This window comes from Saccostrea cucullata, unplaced genomic scaffold (genome assembly GCF_032062105.1).
Source record: "Saccostrea cucullata isolate Sc308-1 unplaced genomic scaffold, CSIRO_AGI_Scuc_v1 ctg2452, whole genome shotgun sequence".
Taxonomy (NCBI): Eukaryota; Metazoa; Mollusca; class Bivalvia; order Ostreida; family Ostreidae; genus Saccostrea; species Saccostrea cuccullata.
Window position 1 is genome coordinate 73,943 of NW_026921682.1, and position 23,501 is coordinate 97,443.

The 23,501-nt window shown below is 33.5% G+C and overlaps 2 protein-coding genes across 2 annotated transcripts; both read left to right on the plus strand.

Moving 5' to 3' along the window:
- The first annotated feature begins 273 nt into the window (after nt 1-273).
- LOC134260554 (protein YIPF6-like) lies at nt 274-2,001 on the plus strand. Its single transcript, XM_062743102.1, has 5 exons — nt 274-383; nt 760-802; nt 917-1,063; nt 1,407-1,564; nt 1,766-2,001. The coding sequence occupies exons 1-5, from the start codon at nt 305-307 to the stop codon at nt 1,885-1,887; spliced, it is 549 nt and encodes a 182-aa protein (XP_062599086.1). The 5' UTR covers nt 274-304; the 3' UTR covers nt 1,888-2,001.
- Nucleotides 2,002-7,228: 5,227 nt separating this feature from the next.
- On the plus strand, nt 7,229-10,837 carry LOC134260558 (uncharacterized; the record flags this gene model as incomplete). Its single annotated transcript, XM_062743106.1, has 6 exons — nt 7,229-7,256; nt 7,427-7,756; nt 9,252-9,539; nt 9,633-9,962; nt 10,148-10,450; nt 10,529-10,837. Coding segments are annotated over exons 1-6 (1,588 nt in total), but the record flags the coding sequence as incomplete, so codon positions are not given.
- Nucleotides 10,838-23,501: the final 12,664 nt, after the last annotated feature.

The following is a 23,501-nucleotide window of genomic DNA, read 5'->3' on the forward strand; positions in this document are numbered from 1 at the left end:
TGACAATCGTGTAGTTATGATAAACCAGTATATCGATGATGCAATGTATCCAACATACACACTTATCAAATATCTGTCCCACCTGTTTGTTTACACAGCAACGAAACTCCCCTTCTCAACGAAAGAGCGCATCAAGGGAGACAATCTCGAAACTTGCGTATTTCTTTACTGCAAAAGACGTATGTCTTATAGCAGTATTATTGATAGCTTAAAATTTATGTACTTAATGTAATAGTTGAATTTTGTTTTCATAAAGATATTTTTGCTATTGAATGGAATGGTGATATGAATATTTGTTTTGTAGATGAGGGATCTGAAAGCAATTGGAATCAAATTTTGGCATGTACTTTATCCTAAGCAGAGTAAAGCATTGCTTAAAGAATGTGAGTAATAGTAACAACTGAATTATTGATGTTTTTCTGAAAGTTTTGAAATAGTTATTCATTATTTCAAGGTTAAAAACTAATAATTAAAGGTTAAACATTGATTTCAAGAGTACTCTTTCAGAATCTGAATATTGTTTAATTTTGGTGCTGATTTAAATATTTTATGCTAAGAAAAGTGTTTGTTTGCCCTATTTCAGTTTTTGGGATTTTCCACTTATTTTTAAATCCTCAGTCACTAGAGGGCAACTAAATATTGTTTTAAAGATGTCCTAGTTATATCATGATTCTGAATACATATAATATATTAGCCTAGTGAAAACTCAACAAAAACACAATGGGAACTTAGAAAAAAATTTCATTTTCTCTATTTCAGGGGATCTCTGGGGACCATTAATTTTGTGTGTGTTCATGGCAATGTGAGTATAGTATGTATGTCTTTACCCCTGTATTAAAAGTTTGAAAATATCTCTCATTTTTGAGGTTCTGCTTTGAATGTCCCTCTTGAAACACCATGTGTGTGTTTATTTCAGAATGTTACAAGGGTCTTCCTCGGAGAGCAGTAAGAAAAGTAAGGACACAGAGGGAGACGGGGGGCCTCAGTTTGCCGAAGTTTTTGTCATCTTCTGGGTGGGAGCAGTGGTGGTTACTCTCAATACAAAATTACTTGGAGGGAACATGTGAGTACCCCTCCTCCAAAGAGCCCAGGTTCCGAATAAATCTTCCTTTTTTATGTAATTTACAATTTTAGACAAAATTTATTGAGATGAAATAAATGATATCTATGTAATCATAAACCTTTATTTTCTAGAAGAACAACATTTGATATTATTACGTGTTAAGACAGTTAAATTTCATTTAATTCATATCTTCTCCTATGTGTGATGTCTCTGTATGAGTGAAAAATTCTCAAATGGGATGTAAAACAATAAACAATCAAGCTCTTATGTATACATGAAAATGTTTAAATCCAATAAATATGAGATGACACTATCCTTAAGTGCAAACCTTTGTGTTTTGCAGCTCATTTTTCCAGAGTATCTGTGTGCTTGGTTACTGTGTGTGCCCGCTGACTGTTGCTCTCATTGTGTGTAGAATTATCCTTCTGGCATCACAGTCTACAGTCTTATTCATTGTCAGATTTGTGGTGGTGGTAGCAGCATTTGCATGGTCTACATTTGGTAAGTTTTAATGATTTCACTATTATAAGATTTTATTTAAAATTTAACTATTTCTATGTCTCTATCTTCCAAGAAGCATGACCCATTAAAATATTACTTTGACATAAAGTAAATGGAAATTTAAAATTTTGTGTGAAATTCACATGTGTATTATTGCTGTATCTTTTTAATATCTGAATTATCTTTTTCTTGTACTTTCAGCATCAACAGCTTTTCTTGCAGACAGCCAACCAGCACATCGAAAAGCCCTTGCTATGTATCCTATATTTCTGTTTTATTTTGTGATCAGTTGGTTAATAATTTCTCATACACATACATCTTAGCAAAGAAAGAACTGAAATCCATGTCACCTTTAACAAATGCATTGTAAATACTTGTAATATTTATGAGATTCTTGTTTTGTATACATGTGTATATGTATTTTGTTTTATTTTTTTGTAAAAATTATATGGTTATATCTTAGTACTTTAGGTACAAAGTGCCTTTAAATCGCCATGTCTTTCTCATTTGACGCATCTTGGGTTCTCGAAGTATTTTTCGGACAAGATTGTTGCATTGTATGTTTAACATCCCTCTAGAGAAGTTTCACCCCTATGGGCCCCAACGTGCCGGTGGAGAGCTACAAATGTTTGTCCTATACTCGACACTCAGGGCTGTTGAGAAGGGAGGGGTCTTTTTTCGTGCCAACACCTACTGGAGTCAGTTTATAAAGCATAATCCGAAGGACCGGTCTCCACGTCCTACAGAGGGATTGGAGCACACGACGTAAGGAATCCTTACTTCGCGACTCAAGGGCAGACTTTCTAACAGCTGCGCAACGCGGAAGACTGCATGTTACATTGACCCATATCTAGTTTTTTTTTTCCAAGACAAAATTCTAGATATTTCAATTGATAAAAGACTTTAAAGTATTCAAATTTGTCAGCTGAAGAATTTTTCATCCAAATTCGGGAAAACATCACTTCTGCATCCTCGCGGGCCTCTTTGTAGGCTTTGAATAATTTTAGTGCCGATTTTAGAACAAGCATAAGTTTTTAACTACAAATTTGAACAAGTTAAATGCGTTCTGGTTTTTGCATCAAACAAGGGGCCAGATTCGGCCGATTACCATACATGTATCTTGTCTTAAAATATATACTGTATGTACTCAGATACCCAAAATGCACCAGCTGACGTTTGATGACTAAAGCCCTTCAAATATCGAAAATATATATCAAGCATTTTAAAAAAGAATTGACACAAGTTTTAAAAAGTAGGTCAATGTCATCAACTTTTGAATAAAATTATATGAAGTTTTCAAATGAATTCACTTACAAGATTTAGGTATCGCTTATGTCCATTATATCATTATGTAGTAAGCAATCTATAGAAGTTTTAACAAAACGTAATCTACACCCTTTGCAATAAGGTGATGTCTTGAACGATTACCAAATAAATTTTTAAAAAGGAAAGGTGACATTTGCCTATTCCATACATATAGGTTGATCTTTCAATAATTCGTGCACAAAGAAAGTAATATACAAGAGGAACTTGACAGGTCAAAAGAAAAAAATGCCCGACTCGAAAATTCTTTTATGTAGATGGAAGAAGGTTTAAAGTTCATTTTTCATCAAATTCAATTCATTAATATCTTAAAAATTACCCATATTTGACTTAACGGCGATAAAATTGGGAGGGATTATCTGTCTTTAAATCTTTTTCTATACTAAAAAAAAATATTGGAAAAAGGGGACAGCCCCTTTCCCCGAGCATGATATTAACATTTAAAAATTCCACATTCCTTACTTAAGCACGTACAGATAAGTGGAAATTTATTTTTTAATAGCTCCACCACTTGCTACCTTATCTGCGAGTCACATGCAGGGATATATCGAAGCAAATATTAGATCAAACAGTCCAGTGACCTCTTTCGACTTGGCAAAGGATGTACGACGGATCATTTCAGGATATAGATATTGCAAATATAAGGTAGGTGCTTCAGCTACTGACGAAAAAAATCCAAAGTTACAAATCCAGGACTTGACCGCAGAGGATGACACGTTGTACCGGCTTATTGTAAAAAACACTTCAGGAGAATGTACAACTAATGAAGTTCACCTAGTACTTAAAGATGGTGAGTTTACTGATTTTCATCGAGACAATAATTATAATTGAAAATACAATTAAATATTGTTTCCTATGTTGGTATATTTCTGCCCTCTTTATACACGTAAGATACATGTATCTACGTACAAGAAAATTGTGAAAATATCTGTAACCAAACTGATATGTGCAATTTTAATTTCTTACGGCAGCATCTGACATGCAATATTAAACATTACTTTGTTGCCATGTTACTTATCTATGTTGACGTGCAAGATAATCATGTAAACATGCGATATATTTGTAACTCCCTTGTTTCCATCACTATTTTGCATGTTGACATTATCAAGTCTTTATACTTACCTAGCATATGTTTAAATAAATAAGTCCCATATGCATGGGTACATGATAAAATTAAAAAAAGTTGCAGGATCATGTTGCATCTTGCACGAAAGTAACTTTTCCTTTTAAAGAAGTGGATAGGCATCGCGTTCATCAACTTCTCTACGAAAGCCTTCATATTTTGATCCTGGAAATCCTGAAAAATGTAGACACGGTGATATACAATTCAATTAACATTTGGTCTGAAATTTGTCTTATTTTACGTAAATGTAACAGATGTATTTTAGCATTAATAAACTGAACTGCCACAAGAAAACCAAGCCTTTCATAACTTTTATCCATATTTACAAGTTTTTGTTCTCGGATTCAAACTATTGCTATTTTACTGCAATCGGCATTCCTTGCTGACTCTGCTACACTAGTACTCCATTCAGTATGCAAGGCACGAGCCAACCGAGGAGCTCCGAGTATCTATCTAGAGCTATTTGCTTAAAATTTAAATTCTGGATGGAAACTTTTGAAAACGGATTAGCAAAACGTAAAGGTTGATTTTCTTGTGACAGTTCAGACTCGAGATTAACGCCTGTCCGGTAACATTGACAAACAAATGCGGACAAATGAATATTGCTGGACACTTATCCGATTGAACAAGACAGTGCATTTTAATGTAAAGGAGTCTCTAAATACATTTAGAACATAACCTACTTATTCAGCCAATCAAATTCTTCCATTTTTTTGGCGATGATTTGATTCTTCGTGGTGAAGAATTCTTCTTTTTTCTGAAAAATTCAACGGTGTCTGATTGGTTCACTTGACAGTTATATGGGGGTGTTTTCATTGGTCTTTGTTCAGCACACAAAGAGAAATTTTTCAAAACCCACGTGCTGTTTACAATGATATCTAAACTTTCTAGGCCTTGCTACACTTTTTTTCCCACTGTAAACTTTTGTCACCTTTTTGAATATTATTTTTTTTCACATTCCGGTACATACAGGAAATACAACCATCGTCATGTATATCAGTGACGAACCTTGTCTTTGAAGACAGATTTAATCACAATTTTCATCTAATTTATTTTTGATATGAGACAGCGATACCCACTCCTGCTGACTAGGGCCTTGTCATCCTAAGACAATCATTTTTCAAAACTATAGATATTACGATTCTTGTTACATCGGTATTCATTTTTTCAATAACTTTAATATCTTCACCATACCATTTCCCCAGTAAATCAAGCTATTTCATATAATCCCGTGCTAACCTTAATGGGTTGTGAGTCCATTATAAAAACGCGTGTTTGATATTGATTGCGTGCTCGATATGTACAACGAGCGGTCAAGTTGAGCCTTATATATAACACAACCGTGGGAGGGGTTTATATTTAATCCATTTATTTGAATGGCTGAGGTTCTGTTCTAAGTCAGAAAGATCATATGAAAAGAAATCTCCGCCCATTCTTCATGACGAAGACTTCTCTTAATATGATCTTACTATTCCGTAATAAAAGAACGACTGTTGAAAGTTAATCGGTAGTTTCAGAAGACGGAAACTACATAAAAGCCGGATTTTGATCCCGATAGGGATCGCTATCAATATTGAGCTCACAATTTTGATCGGCATCAAAGTTCACTAATATTGCATGCTACCAGAAAGGTTTGAGATTTACGAAGTTTGGATTCTGTTTGATGTTGATAAGTTCACTCGTGAACATTTATGTTGTTGTCAGGACGGAAAGCCTAGATTAAATTTTGTTTTATGTGTCTGTTATATCATGATCAATTAATCAAGCAATACCATGTGTAATGGGATATACTTCAGTTTTCAAGTTGGCAGCATTAATTAAACGATCTTTATTGAAATTTTTTAAAGACAAGTAAAGTTGAAGTTCGGACAAGTAAATGTCACTTGTTTGAATGGACAAGCAGGGAAAAAAGTTAATTTAGAGTCCTGCAGTTTTGTGTTGAAATTTTTAATTTACAATGTACGAGGGGTTATCAAAAAGTTCGTGGACTAGCGCCATAAAATTAAAACCGCTTGAGGTACATCAATGAATTTTTAAATATATATAGTTAGCATCATCTTTTCTATCCAAAGAATAAACCATAAATCATGATTTTTATATTTAAAAAAATTAGTAATGTTTTTGCAAGCAGCTATGGTATGTCCAGGCGGCGCAACCTCAAAAACGATGTTTTTTCGACCCATGTGTAACAGAGAAAAACTACTTTGATATGCTTTTTTGACATCCAAAAATCCCGTTATTTCAGGTATGTGTCGGGACATAATTGTTCTATAAAATAGGAAATTTTCACTTCATTCTGGAAATTGTATGAAATTTTATCGTAAAATTTACGCGGAATGTCCAAACAAATGAGGCCTTGAAAATGACGTCAAAAGGGGGGAGGGATTTCCGTTTCCAACATTCTATAAAGTTTTGCCCCTGAAAAAACTCGTATAGACCTAAAATATGTTGAAACTGGCTACAGAGAAATAATATGCATCCAGAGTACTTGTCTTTTATTGTCAAAACAGATTCAGAGAGTAAAGGGGTATACAGTTAATGTCGATTTGCAGTCAAGTTGTGAAAAATCAATCCTGTAAAAAATGACGTTGATCATGTTTGTAGATATTGAACTCCCAAAAGCAAAATATGCGGAACAATCATGCGCGGATCTCTCCCAATATGTTTATCCATCTGGAATATTATACATTCATTGACGGCCACTGTTCATGACATTGTAAAGTCATACAAACAAGGCGGGTTTAAGTCCTTACTCAGCTCCAGGGAATCTCATCAAAAAAAGTGTATGATGTAGAAGAAGAGGACATTGAAAAAGCAATTACGTTATCGGACGTCATCAAAAAAATAAACGACGACAGCGCCGGGTGATCATATAATGTCGTTTTTATTTTATAATAATTTGGCAAATAATGAACGTATCAGGCTAAAAGTTTCAACATTTCTTTTTTTTGTGTTGTTTTATGTTCCACATAAATTTTGAGAGCCCAGACTACATAGTACTAATTTTATTACCTCAGTTCACGAACTTTTTGACAACCCCTCGTACATGTAACACGTGTGATGTGTAAAATCGGACACATTTCAGACGAAACTTTAGTTGAAGTGTAGGGTGTCATAAGCTCTATATTTTACAAGTTTTCCAGAATCTAAAGTAAGTCGGCCCGCGACAAGAAGTTGATGTACATGTGGGCGATAGCCCGTCCACTTCTCTAAAGAGAATGCGTATGTATGATGTAAGAAACTGGCGTTAGTTAGTGGATTAACTCTTTTCAAAATTGTATTTTCTAATAATTTTGGTAAATTGCAAGTAAACATTATATATGTGCTAAGCATGTTTACACATATATATGTTGCATGCTTATTTTCATTATCTTATGCCACCATAGTTTCTTACGAAAACATCTCTTTTTTATTAGTGGAACCTTTGCTCGTAATTGTTGGACCACACAGGATCGATTTGGGTGAGGACGCAAAATTAAGACTCATCATCAGATCAAATAAACCAATTAAAAAAATTCATTGGATAAAAATACAGGATGAAGACAGAACGGAAATCAAGCTTTGGGAGAATCAGAAACCAGAACTCGACCCTGAATATACATTTCCCTGCAAAACTATCGAGGAAAACGGTTGCTATTTAGAACTGAAGGAAGTAACAATGAAAGATGATGCGAAGTATGAAGCTGTAGTTCAGACTGTTGTTGGCAAAACAACAAGCACGGAATGTAAGCTTATGATATTGAAAGGTACGATTTTAATGCATGCTTGTAAAAATGATTTACATACAAATAAGTAATGTAAACAAACACTTAATTACTATAATTTAGATAAAAAGAAATATAAAAAGTGGTGGGGGATCGCTCTGCAGAACATATGATGCTGAAGTATTCGTAGCCCTTATGAATTTAATAATATTAAATGATAACACTAATAACGTGGGTGTTAAGGTTTGTTAATCGAAATTCTTTGTCTCAGGATTTTACAAAAAATAAGATGAGTTAGATTGATTGATTGAATACTGTTCAACGTCCCTCTCCAGAATATTTCACTTATATGGAGATGTCACCATTGCCGGTGAAGGGCTGCAAATTTAGGCCTATGCTCGACACTTACGGCCTTTGAGCAGGGAGGGATCTTCACCCCTGCCACACTTGCTGTGTCACGGGGCCTCGGTTTATACGGTCTCATCCGAAGGACCGCCCCATTTAGTCGCCTTTTACGACAAGCAAGGGGGTACTGAGGACCTATTCTAACCCGGATCCCCACGGGGTAAGATGAGTTAGAAGATCTTGCTTTTATGTCAGTGAAATGTATAGAGCATGATTCCTTGTTGTTAGATGCTGCAAAATAGTTATTTTACACAGCGATCGTAATTTTAAGTCATTCTAATGAGTTCTTGGTTATGAGTAGTAGAATTAAGAGATTCATAAAAATACATGATAAAAATATTTTTATTATTGGACGATATTCAGAAATATTTAAAATGAAGAACTTTTTTTCAAATGACACAAATGATTAAATCCACTTTTCAACAAAAATAAAGTTAAAAGTTATGATCAATTTTTGAAATACCGATTTCTGCCAACCCTAATTCTGTACTATTTCAAAAAATTCCTGGTGACAGTATTTTCAATTTTGAGTCTGATGGACATACCAAAGTGATTTGAATTTACCTTTCCCCCCAAACTAAGAGGTGTATAATTTATCAGTAACAGATTCTGTAGGTCCAGAGTTCAACCCCGGGCTAGGGCTGAAGTGGGTATCCTTATAAAAGTGAATTTCTCAGTGATTTCCATATTAATATTTCTTCACTTAAGGCAGTTATGATAGTTTAAGAGTTGTTGTAAATTGTGCCTTATAAATAAAAATTAATTTCATTATAACATGTATTGTTAACGATCCTCTAATAAACCAAATGTCCAAAAAACCGTATCTCACTTCTATTCTCAATGACTGTGTAGTGTAGGGCTGCGCTGTAAGAATTCCATCGGCATCGAAGGCAAGTTTTTTGACTTGCCTAGATAGCCGAGCGGTCTAATGCGATGTTCCTGTACTGCTAGGAGACAGTTTCCGTAGGTCTAGAGTTCAACCCCGGGCTGGGGCGGAAATTATAAAATTGAATTTCCCTGTGCTCTCTATAAATATGGAAACGGGTTTCGGGAATTTAAGAATATTAAAGGTTTAACTTTTCAATATATTGAGCATATAAAGCGAACATGCAATGTAATTATTTATTTTTAGCGCCTCCACGTGTTAAAGTATTTACCGATGGATCAAAGAGAACCATTAAAGCAAACATCAAGTCCAATGAGGAGGTTCAATTGTTGACTTGGCAAAGGATGTACCATGGATCATTTCAGGATATTGATATCGTGCACAGAAAATATATTGGTTCAACTTTCGACAAAGAGAATCCAAAGCTAGAGATCCGGGACTTGACTGCAGAGGATGATACGTTGTATCGCCTAATTGTAAAAAATACTGCAGGAGAATGTACAAGTAATGAAGTTCATCTGGTACTTAAAGACGGTAATTAACTTACATTCAATTCAACAAGAAACAATCAAACATTAATCGAGTTTGAGTTCCAATTTTCTCACCTACGATTTTATTTATCATTAGCTGTACCTCTTCTCACAATAAATGGGCCATATCAAGTAGATTCCGGGGATAACGTTACGCTGACACTCATCATTAGATCAAATAAACCAATTAAAAAAATTCAATGGCTAAAACTGCAAGATGAAAACAAGACAGAAATGAAGCTTTGGGAGAATCAGAAACCAGAACTCGACCCTGAATATACATTTCCCTGCAAAACTATTGAGGAAAACGGTTGCTATTTAAAACTACAGAAAGTAACAATGAAAGATGATGCGAAGTATGAATCTGTCGTTCAGACTGCTGATGACAAAACAACAAGCACAAAATTTATGCTAAAGATTCTAAAAGGTAAGATTTCATCAACTGTTAAGGTCACCTTGGTTGTTTGGGATATCCATGGATGCAGTGACAAAAATTATGCATTGCGTGATTTTTGCGCTGTGTTATTCTCGCTTTCAGAAATAGAGTTAAATGTTCTATTTAATTATACTTTAAGTTAATTATAAGTATTGATTTCAAAAATGTTTCCACAGCTATTGCAGAAATCATTCTGCCGGAGGATGGAGAAGTGTGTTATGGAGGGAAGGCCAGCATTTCTGTCACTTTTAGAACAAATTCTCCAGTACAGCGCATTGAATGGATGAAAGCTTTTCAGGATAATTTTACCACCATCAATATATTGCGTGATAAATACAATCAATCGGGCTATGATTCAAGTGGTGCAGTTCTGTTAGTACATGATTGTGATGTGCTGGATGACGCATATTACAGAATAACAGTATACAATGGATTTGGAAAATCAACAAGCAGAAACATGCATTTGCGTGTTCTAGACGGTATGGTGTCTATAGATCTCAAATATTATAAACCTCTTAAAGCATACCATTTTAGTGATTTATATCCTCTTATTTTAGCCCCTCCAAGTGTGATATTGTCTATATCAGAGACCCCTATTCTTCAAGAAACAGCAAGAATTTTTGCCAGAATTCATGCCAATAGGCCATTGAGTAAAATCACTTGGCACAAATATCTTCAGGGTGTATGCAAAATAACTGAAAGCATGTCTCGTGATTGCCAAACATATTACAGCACTACGGAAGAATATGAAGAGTACCTGTTAATACGAAAAGTAAACATCAATGACCAAGGCCTTTTCCATGTGGAAGTGTCACATTATACAGGCAAAGTACAAAGCAATACCATTCGTTTCGTTTTGGAAAATGGTAAGTTTATAAAATATGTCATAAATATCAATGTTTGTCGTTTGATGACCTCTCAAGAATTTTTCACTCACACGAAGATGCAACCACGAGTTGGAGGCCTGCGAATTTGACGTATACTCGGCAATCACCTTCTGTTTTGTCTGTATCATCAGAAAGACCGCAATGGAATCGAACCTGTAACCTAAGAATAGCTCCATACTCTGCAGAAGACCCTATATTTACTGCGCCGCAAATTAATTTTGTGAAGACTACAGGGAAACATTCTTATGATCATGCGGAATTTGGCAATGATTGTATATATCTTCAATTAACCTTAATTCTACTACGATTATTGCAGAGAACAAAGAAATGCCGCGGACATTATTCTTAAATGAATCACGAAAATAATGATCAGATCAGAGATACTTATAAAATCTTTGCAGTTGAAATATACATTTGACTTAAGAATGAAATACTTATTCAGACCACATTGATTTGTTACATCTTTTGCAATTTGCACACTACAAAAAGAAGCTGATGAATGTAGGTTTCTTAAGCTAAGCGGGACTGTTTCACGGACCTCCCTACACCTTATTAGGTCTTTCCACCTTTCTGTGGAAAGACCTATTGAAATTGTTCTGTTTATTAGGTCTCTTCCACCTTTCTGTGGAAAGACCTCTTGAAATGCTTCTGTTTTTTATTTTATTTCTTACCTTATGTTTTGACACCGTAAGACTTATCGAAAAACTTTATAGTTCATGATACTGGATATTCAAAGTTATTCCGAAAAATGACCCCCCATGTTTTAACTTAGATCCCTTATGCAGTTATTGCCCCTTTCACCGAAAAGCTTGTTATCGCTACTCCTCCGAAACCGTAAACCGTAGAGATATAAAACCTTCACCATTGTCTTCAACTAATTAAGGAGACTTTTCAATCTATTCATTGCGAAAGTTTTCTTTGACCCCTTCAATGAGTAACTGCCCCTGAAAGTTTATAAATTTTACTAAAAATTAAAAATTTTCAAAACGAAAAGTCTTAGAGACATGAAACCAACTGCATAACATTCAATGACCTTTTGCCTTCAAATTCATTTCAAGGTCAAAGGTCAAGGTCATTCCAATTATGAGAAATAAATTTCTCTTAATAGCTCTTATGTCCTTAAACATATACGATCTATCTTATGTCTTTAATATGTACTTTTGAAACTCTTTAGAAGATATAAATCTTGGCCCCTAAGATTGAGCCTTTTAAAAGTTGTTGCCCCTTGTGCTAAAAACCCTTGTTATCGCTACTCCTCTAAAACCGTAAACCGTAAAGGTATGAAACCTTCACCAATGGCTTTGCCTAATTATGGAGACTCTTCAATCTATTCATTGCGAAAGCATTCGGTAACCCTTCAATCAGTTATTGCCCCTGAAACGTTTTGAATATTACAAATAATTAAAAATTTTCAAAACGACAAGTCGTAGACATGGGACCAACTGCATAAGATTCATTGATCTTTGATCATGAAATTACTGCAAAGGTCAAAGGTCAAGGTCATTCCAAAATTGAGAAATTAAGCTCTTTTTATATCTTTTTTGTCTCTTAACATATACAAACTGTCTTAGCATCATTAATATGTATTCTTAAAACTATTTAAAAGGTTAAATTCGTATTCCGTAATATTGACCCCATTAAAAGTTATCACCCTTTGTGCGAAAAACCTTGTTATCGCTACTCCTTCAAAACCGTAAACCGTAGAAATATGAAACCTTCACTAAAGTCTTTGACTAATTGAGAGGACTCTGGAATCTATTCATTGTGAAAGTCTTCGGTGACCCCTCCAATGAGTTATTGCCCCTGAAACTTTTTGAATTTTACTAATAATTAAAAATTTTCAAAACGAGAAGGTGTAGAGACATGCACCCAACTGCATAAGATTAATTGACCTTTGAGCTTAAAATTCATATAAAGGTCAAAGGTCAAGGTCATTCCAAAACTGAGAAATTTAGTTCTTTTTATATCTCTTTTGTCTTTCAACATATGCTTAATGTCTATGCATCATTAATATGTACTCTTAAAACTGTTTCAAAGATTTCATTCTTGTCCCTTAAGATTGACCCTATTAAAAGTTATTGCCCCTTGTGCAAAAAACATTTTATTTGCTATTGCTCCAAAACCGTAAACCGAAAAGACATGAAAACTTCTCTAATGTCTTAAGGGTTCTTAGGCACAACTTCAATCTGATCAGTGCGAAAGGATCTGATGACCCATTATATAATTATTCCCCTTTAACAACTTTGCACTTATTACTAAGCCTCATAACTTAAAAAGTATAAGTAGTAGAGGCTTGGCGTCAATTGCATTGTAACCTGTGACCTATATTGACCTTTGACCTTTAAATTAATTTCAGGGTCAAAGGTAAGGTCATTCCAAATATAAGGAATAAATTTCTTTTAATAGATTTTTTATCCTTAAACATATACTATCTATCTTCTGTATTTAACTTGAAATATTAATTATCTTTTAAACATTTTATTCTTTTCTTTTTGGTTTTACCCTTGTAAAAGTTATTGCCCCTTGTGCGAAAAACCTTGTTATTGCTACTCCGAAATCGTAGATTGTAGAGACACCAAACCTTGGCTAAGTGCTTGAGGGTCTTTTGCCAAAACTTCATCGCATAAGTGCAAAAGGATCTGATGACCCCTTATATGAGTTATTGCCCTTTAATGTCTTCGTACTTACTATTAAACCTTATATTTTCGAACTATAAGATGCAAAGACATGGTGTTAATTGCAATTTTATCCTTGACCTTTGAACTTGAATATTTTTCAAGGTCAAAGGTCAAGGTCATTCTCAAATTAATTTTTTTAAGCCATCTCTGGTTTTCTTTTTCATGAAATTGAAATTCAAAGAAGATGAATAATTTTCAATAAGAATCTGAGCGTTTTTCTTTTAATTATTTTATTTCTTACCTTATGTTTTGAAAATGCAAGACTTATCAAAAACTTTTTGAATTTTAGATTTTAAAAAAAATTAGAAATTTTCATAACGAGAAGTCATAGAGACATGAAACAAACTGCATGTGATGCATTTACCTTTGACCTTAAAATTTCTGCATTGGTCAAAGGTCAAGGTTATTCAAAAAAAGAGAAATTAGGCTCTTTTGTACCTTATTTTTCATTGGACATACATGTATACTATCTGTCTTTGCATCATTAATATGTACTTTTAAAACTATTTTCAACATTTCATTCTTGTCTGCTAAGATTGACCCTTAAAAAAGTTATAGCCCCTTGTGTGAAAAACCTTGCTACCGCTACTCCTCCGAAACCGTTAAATGTTAAGGCACGAAATATTCACTTATGCCCTCATGATCTTTAGACAAACAGTTTTACTTCAATTCATCAGTGTACATCTGAAAGGAACTGATGGCCCCTTAGGCTTATATGAGTTATTTATACCCTTTAACTTCTTTACACTAGTCATTAAACTTTAAAACTAAAAGTCATAAACGCATGGGCTTTATCGCAATGCAATTCATAACATTTGACCTTGAAAATTTATTGAAGGTCAAAGGTCAAGATGATTTCATCATTTTTAATTTTTAATTTTTTTCCTCTCTTTCAAGCAATCTCTGGTTTCTTTTTCATTGAATTTAATTGTATCAACTAAAAATAGACAATTTAAAAAAAATTTTAAAAATGGACTTCATTTCAAAGGTCAAATGTCATTTTATCGAATGCAATAAAATATTGTTTACTTTTATTAACAATTTCCATGTTACCTGCGTAATATTTATTCAATGTCAAGCTGTGCAGATGCATTGTAAGTACTGCATGATGTTATGTATATTTAAAATTATTTAATTAAAGAAATTTTTCTATATATGTTTACTTGATTAATTGCCAGATGTAATGCCTATATTTCCTCAAAATGACTGATAGCAAAAAGAGGGGATGTTTTAAGAGTTATGTTACTTTCTAAAGTTTGATGATAACATTAAAAATATTTTAGTAAAAAAAAATTAAAAAAAAAACGTTTGCTTCATTTAAACGTATAATGTTTTTTTAGAACTTAGAAAGAAACAAATGCTGGGTAACTCTTTAAACATTCCCCTTCCGACATTTAAATTAAAATGTGCTAGTCCGCAATATACAACAAATGCAGTCCGAATTCTACCATGCATTAAGCTCTTTTTAGGTCTTTGCATCTATAATATGTACTCTAAAAACTGAAAAGACATGAAAATTTCTCTAATGTCTGATGGGATTTTAGGCAAAACTTTTATGTTCAAGCGCAATAGGATCTGGTGACTCCTTGAATGAGTTATTTCCCTATAATGCTTTTGTGCTTACTATTAAACCTTATAACTTTAATACTATAAGTCATAGAGATAGGAGGTTAATTACAATGTGACCCTTGACCTTTGACCTTGAATATGATTTGAAGGTCAAAGGTCAAGGTCACCTGAAAATTTTTAAATTTTCATATTTTTTCTTCTTTAAAGCCATTCCTGGTTTCTTTTTTTATGAAATTTAATCTTAAAGAGATAAATTATAAATGAAATTGAAATTCAAAAGGTGGAAAGACCTCTTATTGTTCTTTGAACAATAAGTCTCCTAGTTCTTCTTATTTTTCCGCCGTGTGATTTTGAGTTTCAAGATTTATCGAAAAGATTTATAGAGCATAAGAATGTACTTCGTAAATGATTTTCGCAATTGACCCTACGTATATGAACTCTGACCCCTCAAGGAGTTACAACCCCTTTCGCAATAAATGTTTGTTATCGCTACTCCTCCAAAACCGTAAAACGTAGAGTTACAAAACCTTTACTAATGTCTACGACTTATTTAGTAGATGCTTCAATCTGTCTTTTCGAAAGAATTCGTAAACTTCTATTATGAATTATTGCCCCTGAATGTTTGCGATGTTTATGAATGTCAAGATTTTTTCTTAAACGACAAGTCGTAGAGACATGGGACCAACTGCAAAAGATTCATTGACCTTTGACCTTAATATTTAGGTCAAGGTCAAAGGTCAAGGTCATTCAAAATATGTCAAATTAAGCAATTTTTATAGCTCTTTTGTTCTTCACCAAATTCAACACATCTTTGCATCTTTGGTATGTACTCTTAAAACCATTTCAGAGATTTCATGCTTGTCCCCTATGTTATTCCTCTAAAATTTAGGGGCCCTTTCAGTTAAACCCTTGTTATCGCTACTCCTCCGAAACCGTAAACCGTAGAGGTCGAAACCTTCAACAATGTCGGGATTTTTAGTAATTTTTCATACTACAAGCACAAAAGAATACGAAAACCCAAATTTTTCCCAATTTTTTGACCTGAATTTCTCATGTTTACAAGAACTGAAAACTTCTTAAGGAAAAGTGTAAAGAAATGTGGACAATGCAGGAGATTTCAACCTTTATTTGAGGACAGGTCAAGGTCAAAGGTCAAGGTTTTTAAAAAGTATTAAAATTATTTATATACAGGTGTTTCTTTTTTTGGGGGGGGGGGGGTAAAATACCTTGCCTTTGACCTTGATCCTAACTCAAATTTCTTTCAAAATTTTATTTAATTTATTTTTAATCGAATGAATCTGGAAAATAGCAATTTTTCCTATCAAATAAATTTCCACGCTCTTTCCTCATAAATGCATCTTTCAAGTTTAATTTACGCTGATAACAATTAATTCAATCCAAATAGAGATGATTATTTAATCTTACCTATAGTTCACCATATGTGTCAAAACAACGCGCCAATTTTTTTAAAATTGTAAACACAGTGCCGACACGGAAGTTCGAACGTATAATAAGCTCGTATATTAAATCAATCTATTCAAAGTATAAACAAACTCAAATAATTGTTTTTACAGGAAATCGGCATTACCATTATCCACCAATCGGTTCTCAGAACTTTTCATTATTCTTCTCTATGTTCCATCACAAAAAAAAAAACACGTGTTTCTGTACTTTTTAAAAAAGAGTGTGCCTTTTTTTTTATTATCCATGTGTTTTCATTTTGCCTGTCAATCTAAAGGGTCCCGAGTTAATCTTGCTGGGGGCACATTTCATTTGGAAATCTTTTTTTTTTTCCCCAAGCCAAAGGACACAGAAACACTTAAAAAGGTAAAAGCCCATTGTTCTCTGAACAATTATTTTACAGTTTTAACTGTATTGAGGATAAAGTGTAAAATAGGAAACTGATTTTGTTATTGTATATTCAAAAAGATTAATCTATATAAACTAGTTAAAGCTACAAAAAATTTATTATTGATATAATGTAATTTTAATGCGGTGAAAGCAGAAATCGTCTGCGTTCTATTCGATAAACAAATTTACACTCTGGTGCTAAATGGAACAGCGTATGCAGCATAGTGACCTAATTCGTTTCTCTATAGATCAATTTAAGCTGCTATGAAGTGTATGTATTATGTAGAATAGAAAAAAAGTTTGTTGTCGTGATTATGCAGAATAACTTTGGTCTCAAATGTTGTTTGTAAAAAAAAGCATCGGCAAACGCCTCAACTTTTATGTTTCAAACAACATTTCGAGACTGGGGGGGTTTTTTCTCAACATTCACAAAAACGCGATTATTTTTTAAACCCAAAATTTTTATTTTATTCTAAAAAATACATTAAATAATTATTCTTTTATGTTTTAGTTCCCCCCTTTTTATAGCTGGTTTTTCCCGGCCCAACTCGTTGGAAAAGAAACTCGGAATGCGCTGTGATTTTTTTTCCCTTTTTCACCCTTTTACAAGATAACATGGAAATATATTGGAAAACATGAAGAAAAGGAGATTTGTCCTTTGGATAAACGTTATAAAATCTGAGGATATTCCACATATTCAAAATTAATAGTAGGAGGTTTTAGTTGATAACGCTCAGTACCTTTGTGAGGTAGCTAACTCAGTTGGGACAACAAAAAGCGATACAGACATATTATTACAAAACTTGGTCCTTTTTTAATAAAAAATAAAATATAAATGTAAAGATGTTTGCATACTGAATATTCCACTTTTTTCTAGATTTACAGCTAAAATTGGAAACCGTCAAAAAACTTCAAAGCCGGAGAAACTGCAGTGTCATTGCAACTATGAACAGTGCGCCTAATACAACTAAATTATGGACAAAAAGTTAAAAAACAACAAAACAGAGAAAAAACTTCCTGTTTTTTGGGATTTTGGAAAATATAAGGGATAAACATCAGATAAAGATGAGGCGCTACATCAATTTCCTAAACAGTGATACGAAGGCTTCTATCAGTTAACTGTGTCCAAGAAGTCGGACATTGCGCAAAAAGTAAAAAAGTTTGGTTGGGAATTGAAAAAAAAGTCAGTGTTGGTGCGTAACTTCAAAATGATTATTACATATAAACCGTCCTTAAAAAATATTTAGTTTGCCCCTTCCCGACCGACGCCCACACGTAAATACCGACTCAAAACTCTTTAAAAACATTCCGGGACACTATAATACATGTATACTAAGTTTTAAATTTTTTTCTTTTCCCCAAACGAACATATATGTTGTTGTTGCTTTCTTGTTCCTTGTGATCTATAAGTGATCTCGTAAACACCTCATCCGACTTAGGTAAAACCTTTTAATGGTCAGTAGGCATGTTTGTAGATTTGCGAAACGAAGGTCATTTTTGCGCGCTTGCTTGCATGTGCACGAAGTGTAACACGTGAATCCCAATTTTATACCCCCAACTTCTTTTTTTTTAAAATGTTTTGAAATCAATATAAGGATATAAAGAGTGTATACATGATTATTTGGGCCCAAAAATAGAATAAACTCAAGCGCATGCACGGGGCCTTTTTCTAATTGGCTGAAATAATTGAGATTCGTTAAAGGTTTCTTTTTTCAGATTTTATAAACCCCAAACAATAATAAATTCCCTTATATTGTTGACAAATTTCAAAGCATTAAAAAGTCAGCAAATTTTTTGGGGGAACCATCTTTTTATATAACAATAAAAACATAAAACATACTCATGGCAACAGTAATGGTTAGAATTAGGATTTTATAAAATTTGAAGAGGTTGTGAAACATAATTAATATTGCAAAACTAGAATGAAAACAATGTTTCACGAATGCTGTGCCTGATTATTTTTATAAACTAATTTATAAATCAGACTAAAATTGTAGGGGAGTACTTTTTGAAAGTATTTCACAGTAATTTCTATTTTAGTAACCGAGGCAACACCTTTCAAAAAGAAAAACCATATAAAGTTTTATGTACTTTAGTGTAGTCTACTTGTTTCCAATTAATTTTAACACAAACCAAAACTGTAAGAGGAGTAGAAATTTAAAAGTGTTTACAGACAAAGGGAAACCCTACAATTGCAAAGCTTTTCTTGTCTTTGAACAGTGGGTAAAATCCCACCAATCTTCATTATAACTATTGAACAGTTGGAGCAGGAATGAAGGGCTTTCATCCTTCACAAGTATATTCATTGTGATAAGACCTTAAAGCTGGTGAAAATATTGTTGACCTTGACCTAAGAGTTTGACCCACTTTTTAATAAAAAAATAAACTTGGTCATAACTTTTGAACAATTAAAAGTAGGCTTTGATATTTCACAGGTGTATTCTTAGCTTTAACAAAACCTTCCGTTTGGGTACCAACTTTTTTTACCTTGACTTTGGAATTTAACATAATTTTAGAAATTAACCCCTTATTTTTAAATTTTTCAAATTCAAAATTATGGCTCTTCTTTGGGATGGCCTCCACGTGGCAAGAGATGGGCAACGTTATCTATAGACTTTGATAACGGCTAACGTTCCCTAGCTTATCTAAATATTATTTACCGTTTATTCATTTAACTTTGATCAAATTTGAATAAAACAGTTATTTATCTACATAAATTTTAATAATTAACTTTAAAAAATGACTACAATAAGAAATTGAACGATAAACTAATTTTATTTTACATCTAAATCCATCGAATAGTCAAATAAATTATTTTTTTCACTTTATATAACGTTTAATATAAAAAATATTATATTTTAATTTCCATTTGGGTCCATTTGATTTCCATTTGGGTCCATTTGATTTCCATTTGGGTCCATTTGATTTCCATTTGGGTCCATTTGATTCCATTTGGGTCCATTTGATTCCATTTGGGTCCATTTGATTTCCATTTGGGTCCATTTGGGTAAATCGACGCACCCTGGAATTATTCATATCACTATACCATTTCTGTAAAAACTGGTCTTTAAGCTTTTGGTTTATTGCGGTTGCAATCCATTTAACACTATGAAAATTTTGTTTAGTCCAAATATTACAGAGCCCCGTTGTATTAAGAATATTTTGTATGAAAGATATCCATGGATTACTAATCCCATCTTTAGTGTACTATAGTATTTATTATCAAGATGTAAATAAATAATTCTACAGATCTTATTCTCATTTCCATGTATCAATTTTCCCCAGTAAGATATCATTCTTGTATAAATGCGCACATGCATCGGGTAACGTCCAGTTTCCCCGTATACCATAAAACTCGGTGTACTAGATTTTAAGTTTAAAATATATTTCAAAAATCTTAATAAAAATGTAGACGTTCGATAATATCAATATTTTCAAATCCCCATATTTCACATCCATATAACAAAACAGGAACAACAACTTTATCAAAAAGATCTAGCCGACAGTCCAGAGATAGATTATATAAACGAATTTTTCTTATAATGCCGTACATTGCCTTTTGTGCTTGGTTACATAAGTGTTTCTTGGCCTTTGAAAATGACCCTATCTTGAGAATAAAATACCTAGGTAATTGAAATCTTTAACAGTTTCTAAAACATCGTCATTGTATTTAAATGTATTTTTGGGGAGTCGTACTTTTGAAAAAATGACAATTTTTGTTTTCTTAACATTAACATAGAGGCAAATGACAAACCATTATCACCTACTCACCCGCTTGGGATAGTGATTATATAGCATTTGCTCTTAAGTCAGTTGATTAAGTATTTTAATGCTGAATGTTTTCATACTGATTGTTTGGCCAAAGTTTAAACACTAAGTTGTCAAAATATTTTTTTCCTCCCCCCCCCCCCGAACATGAGAAGGGAGCACACGGCGGGTTTGAGCTATCGACAAGGTATGCTCACTCCTCCATGACAGCTGATCCCCTCTGTATTTTTTTTCGTAGGTCTGTGTTTTTGCTCTGCTCCAATTTTGAATTGTTTGATGGACTTAAAAGCTTGAATACTGTTCGTAATCCTAATATTTTTCATTTCATTAAATTTTTGTCCCCCGCTTTCGCGAAAGCGAGGGGACATTAAATCTCATTCGTCTGTCTGTCTGTCTGTCCGTCTGAGAAAACTTTAATCTTGACCATAACATTTGAATGGTAAGGGCTAGGGCTTTATTTCATACTTCACAAATGTAATCCTTTGGAGAAATTTTTCATTGGATACCAAGAACGTTAACCTTTTGACCTTAACCTTGGAGTTCAGTGATAATTTCTAAATAGATGACTTATGATAGGGCGTTCACATTAGACACAAAATGTCATTAAAAAAAATGATATCTCATCCAAAAAGACACCGAAAGCGGGGGACTACAATTCTTGGAATTGGCTTGTATTCAGTGATATAGGAGGAGACATGGATGAGATGGGTACCCTTCAATATTATAGGAAGACTGGCGCTGTCCATTTTTTGACTTTGAAAGCCCAAAATACATTTTTTTTGTTAACATCCTAATATGGAGACTCCGCCACTTTATGGCGGAGAGCTGCAAATTTTTGTCCTATACTCGGCATTTACAGCAATTGAGAATTGAGAAATCGGTACCCATGCATTGCGACACGTGACCTTGGTTTATAGTTCTCCACCGAAGTTCCACAGTGGGATTAAAACCCGCGACGAAAGGATCAACTTCAAACTTGGCGACTCTAGAGCAAACTCTAACCACTGCAGCAGCAGCAGCACACGAGCAACCCCAAAAATATGTGTCGAATCAAAAAGTAAAATGAGAGGTGCGCAATGGCACTTTGTAACAAAGAGTCTACATAAAAGTCTTATTCTGTGAAAGTCTTACTAAATCTCAGTGGTATAAAAGGAGTTGCTAATACGAAATAGGAACCCCATAGCATAACAGACGGACGGACGTACAAAAGGACATCCCAATTACTATATACGTATACCTTCCCACTTTTCAAGCGGAGTTATAAATAACCTTATTGTATAAATAAAGTAAAATTAAAAAGAGAAAATATAATCATCAAGCAAACAAGATGGTTTCATACAAAAAAGTTTTTCGTTATTGAATTTTTTTTCTTTTAGAAATCAATTTCAAATCTGATGACAACAATTCTGATTCAACCTTCATCATAAAATTCTGAATAATGAGATTATTTCAACACATCAAAAATCAGGAACAACAGATATCCATTTAAAAAAATACGAGTCATTCGAGGGTCATCAAAAACATCCATTTTGCCCAAAAATATGAGTTGTAACAACTCATAAATATGAGTTGAAACAACTCATTCAAAAAGTAATGCAAAAGGCAATAACAAGAAAAACAACTGAAGTTCTTACTATTTTTAATCCCTCAAGGTTTTGACGTTTTTGCCGTAGGAAATTTTTATTTGGACAATCCACCTAATATCAAACGTTTTGATATCCATTAGCAAAGTTTATCAAATCTTATTTTACTGTAGTAATTAATTCAAAATAGAAAAAAAGGACAGTATTCAAGCTCCATGCCCATTCAAACAATACAAATTAGAAGCAGAACAAACACGCTCGAACATTGGAAACATTAGAGGTGGGATCAGGTACCATGGAGGAATAAGCATCCCCTGTCGCCCGGTATACCGGTCGTATGCTTATTGTCATGATCAGGTCAACAGAAAATCCGTAGAAAATTCAAAGTGTAAATAATAGCTAACGGTTAATATGAGTTTTGTTGTAAGATTACAATTAGAGTCTTTTTTCTAGTAAAATATCCAAATATGAGACAGATTTGTCAGACTGTGACATCTCTTAGTTCAAGCTCATTTGGATACACGTATATTGAGTTGAAATAGGAATAGAAGTCACTATATATGATTCATTGACAATTAATACGTCGATGATATATTTAAATGTCGAGTTGAAGGCTACATCACGTGATCTTTTCTTCTTATCAGTAGGATTCTGAATAAATTTTTGCTCCATAATCAGATGTAGGTCTGCTAATAACCGGGCGCAATTATTACCGATGGAATTCTGATAAATCTTTGTTCCCAAAACTACACAGATATTGTCAATCAGACATTCAAGCATCTTTTTAATATCAGCTTTATGGTACTAGTTAGTATTTATGTGTTTCCTTTTCATTTAGGGTTATTGTAAAAACGATTGGTTATTTATCTTCAGTTTTTATTTGACGGTAGGTTGTCATCATTTGGTTTTCCATTTATGGTCATCCTCACAGGTTTTATCTTATGATTGGGTGTGGGTGTTTTTCACCCTTTGTCGAACATTTTTCACTGGAAGATAGCAAGCAATTATAAGACGCCCTGTGCTTTAATTTCTAATAAGGAATTACTCATTGTGTACTAGTATTTGGTAAAGAAGATGGGCGCATTTGGCGGGTGATCTGCAGGAATCATTTGTACGAAACATTTATGGTTTAAATGTCCATGATTTGGTTGGCTGAACATACCTGGTCAGATTTTACAAACACGTTCATGGTTT

Bases quoted from the DNA above. Each gene is read 5' to 3' on its own strand.
- LOC134260554 (XM_062743102.1), top strand. From the start codon at position 305: ATGAGGGATCTGAAAGCAATTGGAATCAAATTTTGGCATGTACTTTAT. The intron at 1,064-1,406 runs GTGAGTACCCCT...TGTGTTTTGCAG, and splicing joins AAATTACTTGGAGGGAACAT to CTCATTTTTCCAGAGTATCT. The intron at 1,565-1,765 runs GTAAGTTTTAAT...TTGTACTTTCAG, and splicing joins ATTTGCATGGTCTACATTTG to CATCAACAGCTTTTCTTGCA.